This window comes from Delphinus delphis, chromosome 6 (assembly GCF_949987515.2).
Source record: "Delphinus delphis chromosome 6, mDelDel1.2, whole genome shotgun sequence".
In the NCBI taxonomy this organism is placed as follows: Eukaryota; Metazoa; Chordata; class Mammalia; order Artiodactyla; family Delphinidae; genus Delphinus; species Delphinus delphis.
Window position 1 is genome coordinate 1804816 of NC_082688.1, and position 16340 is coordinate 1821155.

General features: G+C 52.7%; 1 protein-coding gene across 3 annotated transcripts in view; it reads left to right on the forward strand.

The window, feature by feature from the left end:
• CAMSAP1 (calmodulin regulated spectrin associated protein 1) overlaps positions 1-16340 on the forward strand; it is a 57308-nt gene that overhangs the window by 16118 nt on the left and 24850 nt on the right. The window contains exons 3-6 of one of the 3 annotated variants that reach the window (XM_060013792.1): positions 1552-1814; positions 2617-2778; positions 14118-14198; positions 15096-15128. In XM_060013792.1, the coding sequence (XP_059869775.1) occupies positions 1552-1814; positions 2617-2778; positions 14118-14198; positions 15096-15128 (539 nt within the window). The remainder of the gene's footprint in view (positions 1-1551; positions 1815-2616; positions 2779-14117; positions 14199-15095; positions 15129-16340) is intronic. The other 2 variants (XM_060013794.1, XM_060013795.1) reach the window with 2 other exon arrangements.

A 16340-nucleotide genomic window follows, 5' to 3' on the forward strand; every position in this document is an offset into this window, starting at 1 on the left:
AGAGACCCGGGCTCAGCCCCAGGCCGCACGGCCGAGCGAGTCGCACGGAGGTATGGTTTCCCGGTGCATCTGAACCTGACGTTTACACTGGACTGTAGTCTATCAGGTGTGCAGCAGCGTTATGTCTAAAAGACATACACGGCTTCGTTAAAAACACTCTGTTGGGGACTTCCCTCATGGCGCCGTGGTTAAGAATCCGCCTGCCAGTGCAGGGGACACGGGTTCGAGCCCTGGTCCAGGAAGATCCCACATGCCGGGGAGCAACTTAGCCTGTGCGCCACAACTACTGAACCTGCGCTCTAGAGCCTGCAAGCCACAACTATGGAGCCCGCGTGCCACAGCTACTGAAGCCTGTGCGCCTAGAGCCTGTGCTCCACAAGAGAAGCCACTGCAATGAGAAGCCCGCGCACTGCAACGAAGAGTAGCCCCCGCTCGCCGCCACGAGAGAAAGCCCATGTGCAGCAACGAAGACCAATGCAGCCAAAAAAAAGAAAAAAAAACCCAAAACACTCTTGCTACGAAATTCCAGTTACAATAGACTGCGGAACACCTTAACAAATATAATAGTAATGACAAAGTTTGAAAACTGCAAGAGTTACTAAAATGGCACACAGACACAAAGTGAGCAAATGCTGTTGGAAAAATGGAGCTCAGAGACTGGCTAGGCGCAGGCTTCCCCCAGACCTTTAACCTGGAGAAAACGCAGTGTCCGCAGAGCGCAGCAAAGTGAGGTGCAGCTGGACTGGACTGCAGAGTCCCCCCTTTGGGGGACAGTGGTTGACAGCTTGCAGAGCAAGCGTGAAGGACAGCGGGGGGGGGAGACTGTCGCAGCCGCCGGGAAAGCTCTGCACACACGGTGGGGGTGTGTGTGGGAAGCGGTGTAGGTGCCGTGGACCACGCTGGGTTCATCGTTGGTTTCTGACTCTCGTGGCCTTGGGCACGTTGCTGACTTTCTCTGTGCCTCGGTTTCCTCATTTGTGACGTAGGGACAGAAGTGTTGATTTGATGGGATCGAGGGGATGCTTGGTAACATGGCTCATATCGTTTTGTGCCGCCCGGTCCAAAGATGCGCAGAGGCTCACGGCTGCGGTTCCGGCCTGGTTGTCGCAGCAGCGGCAGGCCTGGCTCTTTCCTCTAAAGACCTGGCGTCTGGCCTTGAAATCACGGGATTTGACAGCAGACGGGGATGCACCTGGCTCCCTCCCCAGGGCTGGTGCCGGGTGCTCGGTGTGGCCTGGCTGTGCGCGGTCCTGGCCTCCCTTCGGCCCACGAGCCCCCTCCGGCTCCCACACCTGCTCCTTGCTCTCCTGCGTCGGGAGAGATGCTCGTGGGGGTTGGGCGGTGGCGTTGCCCAGTGCTGTGCGTGGCTTGCTCGCCTCTGCTGGTGGAGGAGGGCAGCGCTTGCCGAGTAGCTGGGGTCTCGCACGTGGTTAGTTGCCTGTCGTCGTTCACAGCCCCTCTGTCCGTCGTCTGTGTGCCGTCGGCCCTGAGCCGTGTGTGGAGAGAGTGGGGGTGCCGTCGTGCTCACGCGGCGGTCTCTCCCCCGTGCAGATGACATCCCGGAGGACCTCAGGGACCCCTTCTACATCGACCAGTACGAGCAGGAGCACGTCAAGCCCCCGGTCATCAGGCTGCTGCTGTCCAGCGAGCTGTACTGCCGCGTCTGCGGCCTCATCCTCAGAGGGGACCAGGTGGCCGCTCTGCAGGGACACCAGGCTGTCATCCAGGCCCTGTCCCGGAAAGGGATTTACGTGATGGAGAGTGACGACACCCCCGTGACGGAGCCTGATCTCAGCCACGCGCCCATAAAGATGGTGAGTGGCCTGGGCGGCAGGCGGGGGCGGCTGGTGGGCTGCCGCTGTCCCCCTGCGGCGCAGCAGAGTCACCCCAAAAGTTCAGGGTTCGAGAGCACCTTCTCTCCGAGGGCTAGGGGCTGATTTGGAAAGGGGGAGGGAGCAGATTCCTGTCGGCTTTTTCTCACGGGGAGCAAACTTTTTGCACGTGTTGTCGAGCCCACCCTCTTAGGTTGTTTCACGTGTATCTTCTAAGTATTTTTGTGCCAAAATAAAGAAGGAAATGCACCTGTCCTCCCCGAGCGTCTCCCCGCAGCTTTCCCGGAAAGCCATCCCACCAGTGTGACTCTCCCAGGCTGCTCCAGGTCTACGCCGCTGTGGCACCTCCCACGTGGCTTTAAGCTTCGGCCGTTCTCAGGCGCTCTGCGTTCTGTGGCTTTTCGCTCTTGGCCTTGGTGGATGTGTGTTGTGGATCGAGGGGACGTTACTGGTTCTGGGAAGAAAGGGCTCGAAGGCCTGGCGTGAGCTCAGCGTGCCGGGCCCCTGAGGCCCCAGGGGCCTGTGGTGGTCATGGGGCCTCAGGCACGTCTCTTGGCCCCTTGTACCTTGGCCCACAGCTGAGCAGTAGGGAAGCCCCGGGCTCTCACAGGGTCGTCAGAGATGAGGAAGTGGGGGTCATGTACAAGTAGAGATCTGAGTGCCTCCTTAGATGCAGAGGAAGACAGACAACGGAGGCGTTCAGCTGTGGGTCTAGGGAGGGTCTCTGCGTTGACCCGGGGCGGAAAGGCAAGGTTGGGTGACTGACTGCTGCCTCTGCCCCCAGAGCGCCCACATGGCGATGGTGGACGCACTCATGATGGCCTACACCGTGGAGATGATCAGCATTGAGAAGGTGGTGGCCAGCGTCAAGCGCTTCTCCACGTTCAGTGCCTCGAAAGAGCTTCCCTACGACCTTGAGGACGCCATGGTCTTCTGGGTCAACAAGGTGAGCGCTGGGGCCCTGCCCGGAACGGGGGCGAGTGGCATGAGTGGCCGGGGTGCTCCTTGACTGTGGGTCCTCTTCCCCCTGAGAGCAGCGCCCTCCTGTATGTCCTGCTGTGACCCTGGCTAGCAGCGGCCTCGGACGTGTGTCCACTGTGGTTCAGACAGAGGGGAGCAGCACGGGCCTGTAGAAAGCACAGGTGTGCTGGCGGTGCACGTTAATAAATTCCTTTTATTTTTATCTCAAGCACGTACGTGCGTTCATGGAGATCTCAGTTTAGAAGGCATTTTGATTAAGGGAAAAATGGTACCTTCCTAAATGCTGTGATTTTCCTTTTATGTTTCGAAGCTTACAGTGTGCCTCTCTATACAGTCTTCATAAAGAATGTTCATTTTTCGTGGTGTGTGATTAGAGGATTACCTTGCCAAAGCCCTTTGGTTATTAAGCCTCCTCATTTGCCAAAGGTGTTCCATTAGGGACACTTTATTAAGCAGAGGAAATGGAACGTGGAGCAGCTCCTTGCAGAGTTGTATCACGTGCAGGAAATTTGGAGTTATTTCCTTACACAGTTTGCACATGTATTCCCTGCCACGTGAGGGCTTTATCAGAGGTGAGGTGAACGTCCGTGGCCGTGGGATTAGTTGAAGAACGCAGCAGAGCCTGGCAGAGTCCGCGTGCTGCTCCCTTGGACGGCCGCCTCGCCGCGGCGATGGCGCCCTGCTCTCTCCTTGGTTTCCTCCCTCGTGTGGGTCCGGGGCATCGAGTGGATGAGCAGACCGCCTTCACCCTCTGACCCCGCAGTGAGGTGGAGGGCTTTTCCAGGACTCCTGTGGAGCCTCTGGCCCCGGTGGGACTCGGGAGCTGGCCGGTGGCCACGAGGTCGCGTCCCGGTGGCGGCACCTCCTCGTCCTTGTGCCCTGGCTTCACATAGTAGTACATGCGGGAAGCGTCCCACGGGGATTTGGTTAAAAAAATGATGTTCCGAAGTGATATTTCCACGGGAGCCCAGGTGTGATCCGAGCCCGAGCTCCGTTCCTGTGGCCACAGGTTCAGATTTTCTTTTCCTTTTCCTTTAACAGCTTGTATTGATTCTTTCCCCCTTATCAAAGGAATGGCAGGGTTATTATAGACATTTAGAGAACACAGATGAGCAACAGAAGAAAGCGAAAATTCCCCATGGCCCTGCCACCTGCACACGTAGTGCTCTGCAGTGAAGTGTACTAGCTTCCCGTACCCCATGGCCCTGCCACCTGCACACGTAGTGCTCTGCAGTGAAGTGTACTAACTTCCCGTACCCCATGGCCCTGCCACCTGCACACGTAGTGCTCTGCAGTGAAGTGTACTAGCTTCCCGTACCCCATGGCCCTGCCACCTGCACACGTAGTGCTCTGCAGTGAAGTGTACTAACTTCCCGTACCCCATGGCCCTGCCACCTGCACACGTAGTGCTCTGCAGTGAAGTGTACTAACTTCCCGTACCCCATGGCCCTGCCACCTGCACACGTAGTGCTCTGCAGTGAAGTGTACTAGCTTCCCGTACCCCATGGCCCTGCCACCTGCACACGTAGTGCTCTGCAGTGAAGTGTACTAGCTTCCCGTACCCCATGGCCCTGCCACCTGCACACGTAGTGCTCTGCAGTGAAGTGTACTAACTTCCCGTACCCCATGGCCCTGGCACCTGCACACGTAGTGCTCTGCAGTGAAGTGTACTAACTTCCCGTACCCCATGGCCCTGGCACCTGCACACGTAGTGCTCTGCAGTGAAGTGTACTAACTTCCCATACCCCATGGCCCTGCCACCTGCACACGTAGTGCTCTGCAGTGAAGTGTACTAACTTCCCGTACCCCATGGCCCTGCCACCTGCACACGTAGTGCTCTGCAGTGAAGTGTACTAACTTCCCGTACCCCATGGCCCTGCCACCTGCACACGTAGTGCTCTGCAGTGAAGTGTACTAGCTTCCCGTACCCCATGGCCCTGCCACCTGCACACGTAGTGCTCTGCAGTGAAGTGTACTAGCTTCCCGTACCCCATGGCCCTGCCACCTGCACACGTAGTGCTCTGCAGTGAAGTGTACTAACTTCCCGTACCCCATGGCCCTGGCACCTGCACACGTAGTGCTCTGCAGTGAAGTGTACTAACTTCCCGTACCCCATGGCCCTGGCACCTGCACACGTAGTGCTCTGCAGTGAAGTGTACTAACTTCCCATACCCCATGGCCCTGCCACCTGCACACGTAGTGCTCTGCAGTGAAGTGTACTAACTTCCCATACCCCATGGCCCTGCCACCTGCACACGTAGTGCTCTGCAGTGAAGTGTACTAACTTCCCATACCCCATGGCCCTGCCACCTGCACACGTAGTGCTCTGCAGTGAAGTGTACTAGCTTCCCATACCCCATGGCCCTGCCACCTGCACACGTAGTGCTCTGCAGTGAAGTGTACTAGCTTCCCATACCCCATGGCCCTGCCACCTGCACACGTAGTGCTCTGCAGTGAAGTGTACTAACTTCCCATACCCCATGGCCCTGCCACCTGCACACGTAGTGCTCTGCAGTGAAGTGTACTAGCTTCCCATACCCCATGGCCCTGCCACCTGCACACGTAGTGCTCTGCAGTGAAGTGTACTAGCTTCCCATACCCCATGGCCCTGCCACCTGCACACGTAGTGCTCTGCAGTGAAGTGTACTAGCTTCCCGTACCCCATGGCCCTGCCACCTGCACACGTAGTGCTCTGCAGTGAAGTGTACTAACTTCCCGTACCCCATGGCCCTGCCCCCTCACACGTAGTGCTCTGCAGTGAAGTGTACTAACTTCCCGTACCCCATGGCCCTGCCACCTGCACACGTAGTGTTCTGCAGTGAAGTGTACTAGCTTCCCATACCCCATGGCCCTGCCACCTGCACACGTAGTGCTCTGCAGTGAAGTGTACTAACTTCCCATACCCCATGGCCCTGCCACCTGCACACGTAGTGCTCTGCAGTGAAGTGTACTAGCTTCCCATACCCCATGGCCCTGCCACCTGCACACGTAGTGCTCTGCAGTGAAGTGTACTAGCTTCCCATACCCCATGGCCCTGCCACCTGCACACGTAGTGCTCTGCAGTGAAGTGTACTAGCTTCCCATACCCCATGGCCCTGCCACCTGCACACGTAGTGCTCTGCAGTGAAGTGTACTAGCTTCCCATACCCCATGGCCCTGCCACCTGCACACGTAGTGCTCTGCAGTGAAGTGTACTAGCTTCCCGTAGTTTGTATTTATCTGGGTGTAGCCTCCATACTTAAGGGCGCAGTTGGGGTCTTCCAGGCACTTGACTGTAGGCTGAGCTTTGCGTTTGGTGAGATGCGGTGAGTATGGCTCGGGCCATTCTGAGGCCGCCCGCCCGCCCGCCCCCCCGCCTGCCGTGGTCTCGACGTGTCGGGGCCGAGCTGTCCCCTCCCGCAATAAGCAGCCGTCTCCCTGAGCATCTTGGTGACTTCCGCCCACATGTTCCTGGTGGGTAGTGGTTGAGATTAAGCTGAGGTTCATTTTTAAAGGCTTTTGATTCGTTTTTGCCAAATTCTGACCATAAAGATTGTACCGTTTTTCTCGTACTGTTTAGTCTGTGTAAGTGTTTTTTCTGCCTGTGTCTTCTCATATACTGGATAGTATTAAAAAATACCTGCCGGGCTTCCCTGGTGGCGCAGTGGTTGGGGGTCTGCCTGCCGATGCAGGGGACACGGGTTCGTGCCCCGGTCCGGGAAGATCCCACATGCGGCGGAGCGGCTGGGCCCGTGAGCCATGGCCGCTGAGCCTGCGCATCCGGAGCCTGCGCTCCGCAGTGGGAGAGGCCACAACAGTGAGAGGCCCGCGTACCGCAAAAAAAAACAAACAAAACACAAACCTGCCGAGTTGAGAGGTGAAAATTAGCCCCTTTTACTGTTACTGCTTCACTCGCTGATAAAGTTGAAGTTTAAGGAAGAGAGTGTATGTCTGGCTCTCTTTCTCCCTTTTGGGTAATTCGTTTTGGCCAGGGTTCTTTGGGTAGGGGTGGGGGAACGTGCCTTCCCCTTCCTGCCCAGGACCCTCCCGTTCCCAGGGTGTTAGCCGTGTGCTCATTGGCGCTTCCCGGGTGCTCGTGGCCTGTTTGCCTGGGACTTGGTGGCCGCACCGCTGTGTCTTCTGCCCCCATGTGGTGTCCCCGCCGTGTGGACACCGCCTCCTGACTTGCTGCTGTGACAGGTGTCCCCACCGCTCGGCGTGGTCGCGTGGCCGCCTTGGCCGGGTCCGCAGTCGCACCTGACGCTGTGCTGACAGTGTGTGGGTTTGTCGCAGCTCGCGCCCCTGCTCGTGCCGCGCTCCGTTCTCCCAGGAGTTAATGCTGGCTTCAGCTTTTCATGATCCTTTTGCGCTTGCCCAGCATTTATGTTTTTATTCCACGTGCTCCGTGTTTCGCTGTTTCCTTAGCATCCGTGTGAGTTTCAGTTTCTCAGTTAGGAGGCTTTTCCTTCAGGTGGGTGCTCTGGCCTCTGCACCCGCTGCTGTCCTGCAGGGTCTCCCCAGGGTCCCGTCAAGGGCGGGATCCCCGCAGTCGCTCCTTCCTGGGGCTCCTCTCAGGGGAGGATCCTCTGGTGCAGGGTGAGACGTGCTCCCGCCTCTGTGCCTTCGGAGGGTCTCTGCTCACGTGCCTTCCCTGAGCTGTGATGGGACCTTAGCTCCCCGCGGCCTCTCCACTGTGGACGCTGTCACCTGACAGGCTTCCAGCCGGGCCTGGAGACCTTCCCTCCATCCTCTCTCCACAGAAAATTGCTGCACGTTTAATGAGGTTTGGGCTCTGGGGAGGTTTGACGTTGGTGAGTTTTCTCTTCAGCGTCAATCTTAGATGTCTAACAAGAGCTGAAGTCTCTTGGAAACTCTGTCCCTAGGTTCCGTGTTCCCAGGATCGCGGCTGTGTGCGCACACCTGAGGCAGGTGTGAGCCCCCTCACACCCGCCCCGGCCTGCCTTTCTCCTGTGGGGTCTGTCCAGGGGGCCGCTTCTCACGCTGGGCTCCGCGTGCGGGCGCCCTCATCCCCGTCAGCGTCTCTGGATTCTCAGGGCAGGCCTGTCAGGTGGCCTCTGAGTTTCTCTTGCTGGGTGGCATCGATCTGGGGCCCGTCCTGCTGCAGACTGGATGGCACGCCTGCCACCTGAGACGCTTAGAGACCCCTCCGCTTGGCACTGGGCCAGCCCAGCTGCTGCCCCGGCCTGTGCGTCGTGTGGGGAGCGCGTCCTTGCAGTGCACCCCCGGCCCTGCTCAGAAAGGCCGCAGCTTACCCTTCCCACACCACGCCCTCTGAACCAGCCCCTCCCTCCTCGGGTGATCAGTCACCCTGGGGGCCCAAGTCGCTCCCTGGGGTTGGGGCCGCCCGAGCCATCCGCCGGCGTCCTCGCCCGTGTGAGTGTGGCTGGGTCTTCTCTGTGTCCCGGGAGTTTTCCCGCGAACCGTCTTGCTCTGGCTCTTTATTTTTTATGGACGCCCAGCCAGTAGCTTGAGTCCTTTTAAAAAAAACTCCCCAGCTTTGCCCAAACATGTTTTGTATACGATAAATGGACCCAGTCCCTTGAGTGTCGACAAGTGACTACATACGTTTAGCGTTCGCAGTCAAGGGACGTTTCCGTCGTCCAAAAGCGGCTCCTCTGCGCTCGTTGCAGTTAGGTGGAGTCGCGTGGTAGGTACTCTTTGCGTCTTTCACTGACTACCGTGTTTTTGAAGTTGATCCACGTCATCGTGTCCATCAGTAGTTTGGTGCTTTTGAGACTCGGTCGGGCTCCACGGCACGAAGGCACTACAGCTTGTTCATCCGTTCACCTGTTGATGGGCACTCGGGCTGCTTCTGGGAACATTTGTGCACAAGTCTTGGTGCGCGGATACATTTTCATCTCTTTGAGTAAATACTTAGGAGTGAGTTGCTGGGTCCCATGACGATCAGTTTACCTTTAGAAGAAACTGTCCAAGTGTTCTCTGAAGTGACGGTGCCATCTTAGGCTCCCACTCGCGAGACAGGAGAATTCCAGTGTTCCACGTTCCGCTGACACTTGGTATCGTCAGTCTTCCGGTTTCGGCCGTTTGGGTGGATGTGTAGAGGTATGTCATGGTTTTAATTTGCATTTCTTTAATGACTAAAGATGTTTCTGTGTATCTTGTTAGGTGTTCACGTATTTTGCCCAATTTTTAATGAGGTGGTTTGTCTTAATGAGTTTCAAGAATATTTTATGTGTATAAAGATTTAGGGATCCAGTGCTTTCCAAGGTATATATTCTTGTAATGTGTTTTTATTGTTTGGGTGTCAGGATAATGCGGGTGTCAAAAAAAGAGCTGGGAAGTATTCCTTCCTTCATTTTGTGAAACACTTTTTGTATTATTAGTATTACTAGTATTATTTTGTCCTTAAATCTTTGTTGGAGTCACTGGTGAAGCCATCTGGGCCTGGAGTTTTCTTGGAGGGTTTTAATTATGAATTCAGTTTCTTTAGTGTACTTATGAGGTGTTTAGGATTTCTGTTTAATTTTGTGACTTTTAAGGAATTTGTCAATTTTATTTAAATTTTTGACTCTATTGGCATATTCATATTTCTTTATCATCCTTTTAGTGTATTATGATCTGTAGTGATGTCCCCTCTTGTTTCCTGCTCTGTAATTTCTTTTTTTCTTCCCTTTGTTGGTCTGGTTTATCAACTTCATTAATCTTCTAAAAAACCTTCTTTTGGTTTTTGTTGCTTTCTCCAATTTTGTATTTAATTCCTCCTCTTGCTTTTATTGTTTTTCTTTCTGTTTATTTTGAATGTATTTTTCTCTCCCTTCTAGTTCGTTAGGGTAGAAGATCAGTCCTCTTACGCCTTTCTGCATTTCAACATAAACATTTAAAGTGGATACAAGTAGTGCTCTAGCTGCACGGTGCACATGTCTACGTGTGGTGGTTTTCTTCATTCTCTAAAATATTTTGTTTCAGTTGCGAATTCTCGTTTCAGCAATGGATTATCCAGAAGTTTGTAGTTCAGTTTTCATATGTGTGGAGGTGGGGTGGTTCTAGGTACCTTAGTGTTTTGGTTTCGAATTCTGTCGAGGTCAGAGAGCGTAGTCTGTGTGGTTTCATTTCAGTCCTCTGGATGTATCGAGACCTGTGGTCCACTGCGTGGTCTTACAGAGTGTTCCGTGTGCACTTGAAAAGGAGCCGTGTGTTCTGCTGTTGTCAGGGGAGTACTTTGTGAGTGTCAGTTCAGGTTGGTTTGGGGGTGTTTGTGTCGCTGGAGTCTCAGTCCCTCACCCAGGGAGGAGAGTTCATCTCCAGCAGTGATGTTGTCTGTTTAACCTTTTGGTTGTGTCAGATTTTGCTTTGTGTATTTTTAGTCTGTTGTTACATGTATACGTGTTTAGGATTTTTCTGTCCTTTTGTGGTCGTGCAATGTCTCTTTATCACAGGTGACAGTCCTTGCCTCCGGCCTCGGCATGGCCAGTGTGTGCACGACTTGTCTTTCTATTTAAAGCGAGTTTCCACCTGGGCCTTACCATTGGAGTGTTCAACTTAATTGCATTTCATGTGATTATGGAGACGTCTGGGTTTTGCATCTTGTCTCCCTTCTGTATCTTTTCTCTGTCTTCCTTCTCTTCTGGCGTGTTTTGGATTCGGCGTTTTTACTACTCCATTTCATCTCCAGTATTTTTTGGGGGGGCTGCTTTAGGGTTCACAAATTTCATCTTCAGGTTTTCATCGTCTGCCTTCAAATAAAGTGATAGCATTTCACAGATAAGATCAGAAATGTCTTTTCCCCTTCTGGCCTTTGTGCCACTGTTGTTATTCATTTCATTACAGCCCCAGATAAGTTACTTTCACCCTCAGCAGCCAGTTATCTTTTAAAGTAATTAAAAATGGTTAGCAATATTTATCCACATATTTCCCATTTTTATTGCTCTTCATTCCCTTGTATAGATGAAGAGTTCTCAAACCTTTTGGTCTCAGAACCCCTTTACACTCTTAAATACCGTGGCCCTCAAAGAATTTTTAGAAAATCTCTCAATATTTACTGTATTAGAAATTAAAAACAGGAACATTTAAAAATATTTATTAATTCACTTAAAAGTAACAGCTCATTCCATGTTAATGTAAGCGATGTGTTTTTAATGAAAAATAACTGCATTCTCAGAAATGGAACAAGTGGTGGTGTTTTACAGTTTGTAAGTTTCTTTAATGTCTGGCTTACCGGAAGACAGCTGGATTCTTACCTGCCTTTGCATTTCATCTGCCACAATATGTTGTTTTTATTGACGTAAAGGAAGAAAGTCTGGTTTCACGTGGATACGTAGTTGACGAGGGGACAGTGCTTTCATAATCTCCTCAGATAGTTATGCACATCTCTTTTTGATTCTATACCAAAACTTGACAAGTGGTAGTTTCTTGAAGGCTATTTGAAATATGGAATTTGAAACTGTTACCAGTTAACTTTTTTTTTTTGCGGTACGCGGGCCTCTCACTGTCGTGGCCTCTCCCTTTTGCGGAGCACGGGCTCCGGACGCGCAGGCGCAGCGGCCATGGCTCACGGGCCCAGCCGCTCCGCGGCACGTGGGATCCTCCCGGACCGGGGCACGAACCCGTGTCCCCTGCATTGGCAGGCGGACTCTCAACCACTGCGCCACCAGGGAAGCCCACCAATTAACTTTTTTAAAAAGTTGAGATATAATTCACATGCTGTAAAACTCACTCTTTTAAGGTGTGTGGTTCAGTGGATTTTAAGACACTCACCAGGCTGTGCAGCTGCCACCACCAGTCGCACGCATCTTTATCATGCCCAGAAAGAGACGCTGGTGCCATCCGCAGTCCTTCCCCGTCAGCCCCTGGTGGCCACTCCTCTGCCTTCTGTCTCTCTGGATTTGGCCGTTCTGAACATTTCATTTAAATGAAATCTACAGTACGTGGCCTGTTGTCTCTGACTTCATTCAAGTAGCATATTTCCACGTCTCATGCGTGTTGTGGCACTTATCAGTACCACATGCCTTTTATGGTTGAGTAACGCTCAGTCGTATAGATATGCTGAGTTTTGTTTAGCCATTCCTCAGCTGGTGGGCATGTGTGTTTTCCACTTTTTGGCTATCGTGACTCCTGCCGTGAACATTCAAGTACCAGTGTTTGTGTGGCTGTGTTTTCACTTCTCTTGGGTTTATATCTAGGGGTGGAATTGCTGGGTCGTACAGGAACTCTGTGTTTAACTCTGTGAAGAGCTGGCAGACTGTCTCCACGGCTGCTGCACCGTCTGTATTCCCCCAGCAGCACCAGAGGTTTCCAGTTTTCCACGTCCTTGCTAACACTCATCTTCTGGTTTTTTGATTCTAGCCATTCTGGAGGGTGTGAGATGGTATCTCATTGTGGTTTAGATTCACATTTCCCTGATAGTAATGATGGGAAACCTTTTTCCATGTGTTTATTGGCTATTTGTAGATCTTTTCTGGAGAAATGTCTGTTCACATCCTTTGCCCGTTTTAAAATTGGATTATTACTCTTTTTATTGTTGCAACGATTCTGTTATATAATCTAGATACTAGCCCAGTGAACTTTTCTTTTCTTTTCTTTTTTTTTTTTTGGCTGCGTTTGGTCTTTGTTGCTGCACGGGAGCTTTCTCTAGTTGTGATGAGCAGGGGCTACTCTTCCTTGCAGTGCGCGGGCTTCTCATTGCGGTGGCTTCTCTTGTTGCGGAGCACAGGCTCTAGGCGCGCGGGCTTCAGTAGTTGTGGCACGTGGGCTCAGTAGTTGTGGCTCACGGGCTCTAGAGCACAGGCTCTGTAGTTGTGGCACACGGGCTTAGTTGCTCTGCGGCACGGGGGATCTTCCCGGACCAGGGATCGAACCTGTGTCCCATGCATTGGCAGGCGGATTCTTAACCACTGAGCCACCAGGGAAGCCCCCAGTGCACTTTTTGTACTCTGTTGTAGTGAAACCTTTCTTACATTTTTCCTGGTCCTGCTACTCACGATTCTGTGAGGCCTTGTCGTTGGGAACATTGTTTTGCTGAGTTGTATTGATCTTCCCAATGTCACATTTCACGATATAGTATCAAAGATTACATTCATTAATAGCACCACCAATCCAATCAGAAAATCCTTTCCATGTTAGGAAGGTACCTAGTTTATGGCAGAAACAAATTTTCTAAAATTTTTAACTTCTAGTATTTTATTGTGAAAAATTTTAAACGTGCAGAAAAGTTGACAGAATTATACAGAGAACACCCTGTATCCACCACCTAGATTTTACAGTGAACATTTTTTACAGTACTTGCTTTATCACTTATCCATCCATCCATCTATTCTAATTCATTTATTTTATGTGTTTACTTTCTGGCTGCGTTGGGTCTTTGTTGCTGCGCACGGGCCTTCCCGAGCTGTGGCGAGCGGGAGCTACTCTTCTTTGCAGTGCGCGGGCTTCTCATTGCGGTGGCTTCTCTTGTTATGGAGTACGAACTCTGGGCACGCGGGCTTCAGTTAGTTGTGGCTTGCAGGCTCAGTAGTTGTGGCTCGCGGGCTCTAGAGTGCAGGCTCAGTAGTTGTGATGCACGGGCTTAGTTGCTCTGCGGCATGTGGGATCTTCCCGGACCAGGGATCGAACCTGTGTCCCATGCATTGGCAGGTGGATTCTTAACCACTGTGCCACCGGGGAAGCCCTGATTCATTTATTTTAAAACTTATCAACGTTGATTTTTCTTTTGTCTTTCTCTTTTGAAAATCAAATTTTCTACATTCTTGATCTGATGTGCATGATTTCACTTACCTTTATCCTTGTTTACTGAGAAGACATTCAGTTCTGTGGCATTTCATCTGATTATAGCTTTGACCATGTCCCCGTTAACACTGATGAGTGTTTTTCTCCACGCTATTACTTTATAATTGCAATTTTGATCATTTCCGAGCAGTTGTATTAATCGTTTACGAGTGTCTCATGACAGTTCTTAGCGCTCTTTTGGTGGTCAGGGAATGTGCGAGCACCTGTTTACTTCGGGGGTTTTCAGCCAGACCATGTTATCAGCAGCATTCGCTGATAGTGGCGGCGAACTTGGGCTGCCCGTGCACCGGGGACACTCAGCGCTGAGGCTGCCGATCCTGTCATGAGGTGGAAAGCATCACGCGGGTGCTGTGGGGCGTGAGGGCCTTCCTTGCTCTCTGTGTCGAATCACGGGTCACAGGGAACCCATGTATTTCTGCATGCGTGTCACGGGTCTAAATATTACCTGCATCTAAGAGCCTGAGTTCAAACAAGTAAGGTGGGTGCTGGAAGGATGTACACACCACTGTTGGAAATCAATTTCAGTTGCCTTTTTAATGCATTTAATTTCTTCTACTTTAGGTAAATCTTAAAATGAGAGAGATAACAGAGAAAGAAGTTAAGTTAAAACAGCAGTTATTGGAAAGTCCAGCTCATCAAAAGGTAAAGGGTAAATTTCACTTCTCTGGAACGCACCAAGTCAGCGTTGCTCCCGTTTTAAAGAACTGTGTCTGTGTGTGCTCTGTGCTTGTTCGTTGTTCTTACCAAGCAGGGAGCGAGTGCCCTGGGCCCCGGCCCCGGTGGCGAGGGCGCGGTGGCCCACTGCCCTTTCTCCCAGGCAGGGGCAGCCTAGTGTTGAACTTGGGAGGGTGGGGGAGAGGTGGGAGGTGTCGGAAGCTCCAGAGGAAGGGACGTAGGGTCACCCGGGGTGAAGTCAGCGTGGCGGGTGGGGGGGTTGCCCGCAGCCAGGGGTCCCCTTGGAGCCCTCACGGACTGTGAGCCCGGTGTGGGATTCAGGCGGGTAAATGTCACGTGTCCAGTGAAATGAGCCACTAACGTCCTGTGTGACCTGATTATTATTATATTTTTTGGCTGAGCACGTGTGTGACTGAATCCATGTTCTTCAAACGCGTGTACGACGTGGCCTGGCCTGGGCTGCGGGCCCCTGGGCTGCGGGGTGAGCGACTGTCCCCTTGCTCCCCTCTCTTACCTGGACCCCGGGGATGCTGTCCGTGAGCACCTCACCCCGGCCACGCTTCCGTGAGCCACCCCCCTTCCTCAGATGGGCGTGGACGACTCGCTGAGCCCCTCCCCGAATGGCGTTTGGCTCCTGTCCTTTTTGGTGCCCGGCCCGTGCGGAGTTTCCAGAGTAGTCTTTGCTCCCGCAGAGGCCAGTGTCGTAGAGGTGCCTGGGAGCTTCCCCTGCGGTCATCTGCTAGCGCAGAGGGACGCCCCGCCTCTCGTGTGAACGTGGTGTGCAGGTGTGTGTCTCGTCTGTCCACGCGTGCGCCTGCCGCGCTGACCTCCTCTCCTGCCTTCCTTCCCTCGCCTCCCGAGCAGTCTCCCTCCAAGTGGTACTGGAAGCTAGTGCCCGTAAGTGAGCTCCGCGCGTGCGCCCAGCTGCCGTCCAGACGGCCGTCCCGCCGCAACCACTTGCTTCCATTACAGACTGCTCGTGACTGTTTGTCTGAATGTCCTCCTTGGTGGTGTTGTGGCATTTCCCGCGGGGCAGTGATGGCCCGGTTCTGGGCAGAGTAGACGGTAACGAGGCCCTCTGGAGCCCTAAGGTGCATTTCGTAGCCAGCACCCCGAGTGTGGTTTCGCCCAGTTTCTTAGGTAGACTTGCAGACAGTTTCTTCTTCGGACACATAGTTAACGTCTTTATGTGACGAACTTCAAGGTCAGTGACAGGCTGTATTCTCCTTTCTGATAGGTGCCAGCAGGAATGGCAAATCATCCAATTTGCTAAGTTCCCCTTTGGATTTGTCCTTCCTGACGTTACGGTCCGTGGTGATTCGGTCTGCAGCTCAGGCTGTGCTCCACCTGGGGACCTGTTCTGGAAGCAGGACCAGTTCGTTACACTGTTTCCCACGGAAAAATACCTGGTGCTCCAAGTGGTGCATTTTAAAATGAAGTTTTGGAGAACAAATCTTTTTGAAGACTCCTTTATTTGCCTGATCCTTTAGTTTAATTACTTGGATCAAATTATCCTTAGAATTCCATCATAAAGGAGATACTGTGGATGTAAAACTGTCAGTGGGATCTGCGTGAGCAGTGATATGGTCTGCTTTGTAGCTGATGGATAATCTTGCTTCTCTTTGAAATATATTAATAACAAAGAGGGGTAAGCGTTTTTACGCATATTTACGTATCTCTTAACTTCTCGAAAACTGAAGGCCAAAGAGAGAACTGCTAAAAGCAGTTACGAGCTGTAGTGAGGACACAGTCAGAGATGCAGGTGTCCTCCCGGAAGCGGGGTTTCAGATGAGACTCGTGTAAACACTGGAGAATGTGGCCGAGAGCAGAGCGCCTGTAGGTTTCCTCCTAGCAGTTGGCCACCGTGGCTGCCTGAGCGCATGTCTGGCTCGTCGGTAGCGGGGTGACTGTTAGGCTGCTGGGGCCCCCTCGAGGGGTGGCGCCGGCTCCCCCGACCCAGGGCTTCAGCACTTTCCCTGATGCAAGCGCACACCATCCACCCTCAGCCGCGAAACCACCCGCTTCCCTGCATGCCGTGCTCGGCCCGCGCGCTGTCTGTGTGTGTGGAGACCTGGCCCGGCGTGCGCCTCGGGCTCTGCATGCGGGAGC